Source organism: Sinocyclocheilus rhinocerous, unplaced genomic scaffold (assembly GCF_001515625.1).
Source record: "Sinocyclocheilus rhinocerous isolate Xijiao unplaced genomic scaffold, SAMN03320098_v1.1 scaffold755, whole genome shotgun sequence".
NCBI lineage: Eukaryota > Metazoa > Chordata > Actinopteri > Cypriniformes > Cyprinidae > Sinocyclocheilus > Sinocyclocheilus rhinocerous.
The window spans coordinates 1032341-1036168 of NW_015659385.1; the positions used below are offsets into that span (position 1 = coordinate 1032341).

Genomic DNA, 3828 nt, shown 5'->3' on the forward strand with positions numbered 1-3828 from the left:
TTCAATTAGAGAGCTCTCTAATTCAATTGTTACTAGTAAAAATGGCATTAAAGAGCTCTGTAATTGTAATTCTTACTAGTAAGAATTTAATTGTAGAGCTCTCTAATTTAATTCTTACTAGTAACAATGCAATTGCAGAGATCTCTAATTCAATTAGAGAGCTCTCTTATTGTATTTATAACTAGTTAAAATAGATTTAGAGAGCTCTCTAACTGGCATTGTTACTAGTAAGAATTTAATTGTAGAGCTCTCTAATTGAATTGTTACTAGTAAAAATGCAATTACGTCGAGTAACACGGATTATTTTAAGATAAAACGGCTTGCCATACGCGAGAGTCTGTCTGATCCGGTTCGTTCGTGAAGCTTGTGCGTCACCGCCGTTCATTCACTTCAATAGCGGTGCGTTTACCGCTCCTAGGTGGCCAAACGCAGTTAAAGCGAGTACGCACTTTTTGACCAAGAGACGAACATAATGCGAACCCAGTCTGTGGAATGTGGAAATTAGGAATTAAAGAGAGAGAGAGAGAGTTCTTTAGCTAAAGCTCTTTTATTATGAAAGGATTAATAATATAGGCGCAGTGTTTAATTAGGCTATTTTACAAAAAGATTTACACAATGCGAGATTTAGTAGGATACTGTTGAGATATAATTAAAGTAATGTAGGCTACACTCACGTGAGAAAAAATCCTTTCTTAAAAAATAAAATAAACAAATAAACAAATATTCCACATGGAGCAGGTCGCTCTTTCATGGCCGCCATGTTAACATCAAATGACCAGACATTTAATTACTTAATAACAACAAACAAATAAATAACGTTTATTTAGTGCTAAAGTCAACTTACTACATCAAAACAAGTGCAATTCACAGGTCCACACAAACAGCGTTGAAGATGTAATCAAATGTCATGCATTGAGGCTGATAAATGTCAGTATCTCTTTAGATTACTTATTTCTAACAACCCATTGCTATAGCTGTGTTCTGAGTATCAACGCTTACATATAGGCTAACACACTGTACACTGGAGAAATAAAGAAAGAAATGGCAGTCAGACTTGACAAAATATATTTTATTGACAGACAAAATTATTTCTTAATGAAATAATATGCATTAAACGTTAATTGAGCTGCAACTGCAACATGCTGTCATTCAAACAATCAAATATTTTGGAAAGCTATTTACACGAATATATTAGATTATTTATATGAAAACAGGTGGAAAAAAATAAAATCTCTAAAAATGTCACTGTGGTGACCTTGCAAGTCAAACTTAAGGCAGTCATCTTTGTCAGAGTGTTACATTTCTTGCATTAAAAACCGTTAAGGTTCCCTTCCCTAAGGGTTTCTGCCAAAAGGTCTGATTCTAGCTAGTCAATGTACCCCTCCGGTTCCAAAAGAAGATACTGTTCAAGTGGCTTTGGTACGGGGAGCCTGGGAATGAGTGAGCAGCAGTTTTTCCCAAACTGTTTCCTCAGTGCAGACCGACACAGATGCTGCAAACTACGTGGTTTATACTCCAGTGCAAAGAGAGACTCATAAAAGGTTCTGTGAAGCTAAAAAAAAAATTGTGTATTAATATGGTACAATAATACCAACAGCATCAGCATGCATTGACTCATTCTAAAATTAAAACCTTTTAGCATTGTTTTGCTACACTATTTTTGAAACATTTATTCTACATGTGAATCATGTTTCCAAAGGTCTTGTAATGAATGCAAAAACCCTTGTAAAATGATGAAAGACTTACATGAAAAATATCCTCAGGTATAGCCTCAACCCATTTGTAGGTCACAGGAACAAGTGTGTATGAGTTAAACAGGATTTCCACAGTTTTAGGTGCCTCTGCGCAGGCTGTTAATACCTTAAAACCAAAAAATACAAATGAAAATAATTTATTTAAGTGATCACACCAAAAAGCAGATTAAAGAAAGATGAATAAGATATCAGCTAATTAAGAGACTTTAAATCAGCCTTTTTTTATTGAAGAATGTTTATGCCATGAAATAAAAAGATTGTTTAATGTATAGAATAAAACTCAGGGCTATTATCTTAGTGTTCACCTTCAGCAGTGCTTGTGGCCAGACTTTAATAGAGCCCCGATTTAACAAGGTCTGAACAACCCTGTGAGGTTCCCACCCTTGCCGAACCACAGAGCTTTGTAGAACACTCGATAACGGTGAACATCCGTTATAGTCAATGGCATTGATATCAGCCCCATGGTCCAAGAGAAGCTCCGCCAACTTAAGCTGAACATTGCGGGCAGCCTTGTGTAGAGGACTGCGGCGTTCTTTATCAGACGAATTAATCTTAGCTCCATAGGCCAGGAGGAGACGACAGATCTCAAGGTATTGTTCATCTTGGCTGTCGTCTGTCTTTTCTGGGGCAACTCCACAAACCACCCCCAGTGGCGTTTCACCCGAAGAGCTGCTATGGTTCACACAGGCTCCGAATCGTAGGTACAACTGTGCATGGTGGGGCAGACCATGTCTAGATGCCACATGCAGTGGTGTTTCATCCTCTTCTTCACTGGGTGAGTTCACTTTGGCACCATATCTCACCAAGGCTTTTGCACAACTTAAAGAGATTAAATATTATTAATATTATATTAGTATGGATTTCATATTAGTTTGTACTAGTGTATAATGACATATTTGACTATTATATTTATATTTTTACAAATACTTTTAAATTATACCTACGATTATATTTATTATAAGGTGTAATAATATATAGTGTATTATGTATCATATTCATATGATGATACCGTAGTGATTGTGGTGTTCTGCAGAGATGTAAGGCAGTCAGTCCCTCGTCTGTCATCTGGTTAGGATTAGCTCCATGTTCCAGCAGCAGCTCTACACATTCAGTGTTGGCGTTTGCACAGGCCTCATGAAGTGCTGCTTTTCCTCCTGCGATAAGGTTGGGATGTGCGCCGTGTTCCAGTAAATATTGCAGACATTCAGAGAAACCTTGTGCGGCAGCAATACACAGTGGGCTTGTCAGTTCTCTTTTATACTCCAAAGACCAAAGACCTGGAATGGGAAATACTGTAGGTGTCAGACTGTCACAACTGATGTGTTTGAATAATTGAATGAATCTTATAGAAAACACACCAAAATTATACTTTTTTAAAAATACATATATTACTGTTCAAAGGTTTGGGGTTAGTTAGATTTTTTTTTTGAAGGAATTAACACTGTAATGATGAAAAGTGACAGTCAAGACTTTTTAGATGTTATTTTTTCATCTACTTGAAACAAATACTGTTCTTTTGAACTTTTGTGGTACTTTTATGAAAAAGTGCATTAAGGAATCCACAAAAAGATTAAGCAGCACAACTGTTTTCAACAGTGATAAAAAAGCAATAAGTCCCAAGAAGCCGTGGTTTACAGTGAATTTTTAACAGCTAAGGGCCATTGTTAGAATGTAAACCCCCTTAGCTGTTATAAATTCACTGTAAACCATGGCTTCACGGGGCTTCCCTTACGAAAAAGAAGTTTATTCAAGCGTGCTATTAGTATACTTCTTTTAAACTAAAAATAGGAAAGTATACTTTTAGTCTACTTTTTATGTACTTCTCAGAAATGGGCTTTATGTACTTCTCCGAAATATACTTAAAATTACATTTAAGTATACTTGACTTATACTTAGAAAAAGTCTAAGCTTTTATAAAACGGTTATTCCATGTACATAGTACGGTTTCACAAAATAAAACAGCAAATAAAGTGTAATGATATTAATAAAAACAGTAATCTTCCACCAAACAATGTAGCTCCTCTGAAACAGTTGTGGTTGCAACAAAGTGGTTGCCGAGCAACACACAAATGTA

At 35.9% G+C, this 3828-nt stretch overlaps 1 protein-coding gene across 3 annotated transcripts in view; it reads right to left on the minus strand.

Moving 5' to 3' along the window:
- Positions 1-1226: 1226 nt before the first annotated feature.
- The window catches only part of LOC107723656 (ankyrin repeat and SOCS box protein 18-like), a 7727-nt gene continuing 5125 nt past the window's right edge, over positions 1227-3828 (minus strand). For all 3 annotated transcript variants that reach the window (XM_016532364.1, XM_016532362.1, XM_016532363.1), the window contains exons 2-5: positions 2764-3031; positions 2060-2573; positions 1747-1860; positions 1227-1552 (exon numbers count right to left, since the gene is read on the minus strand). In XM_016532364.1, coding sequence (XP_016387850.1) covers positions 1367-1552; positions 1747-1860; positions 2060-2573; positions 2764-3031 — 1082 coding nt within the window. In that variant the 3' untranslated portion in view covers positions 1227-1366. The remainder of the gene's footprint in view (positions 1553-1746; positions 1861-2059; positions 2574-2763; positions 3032-3828) is intronic.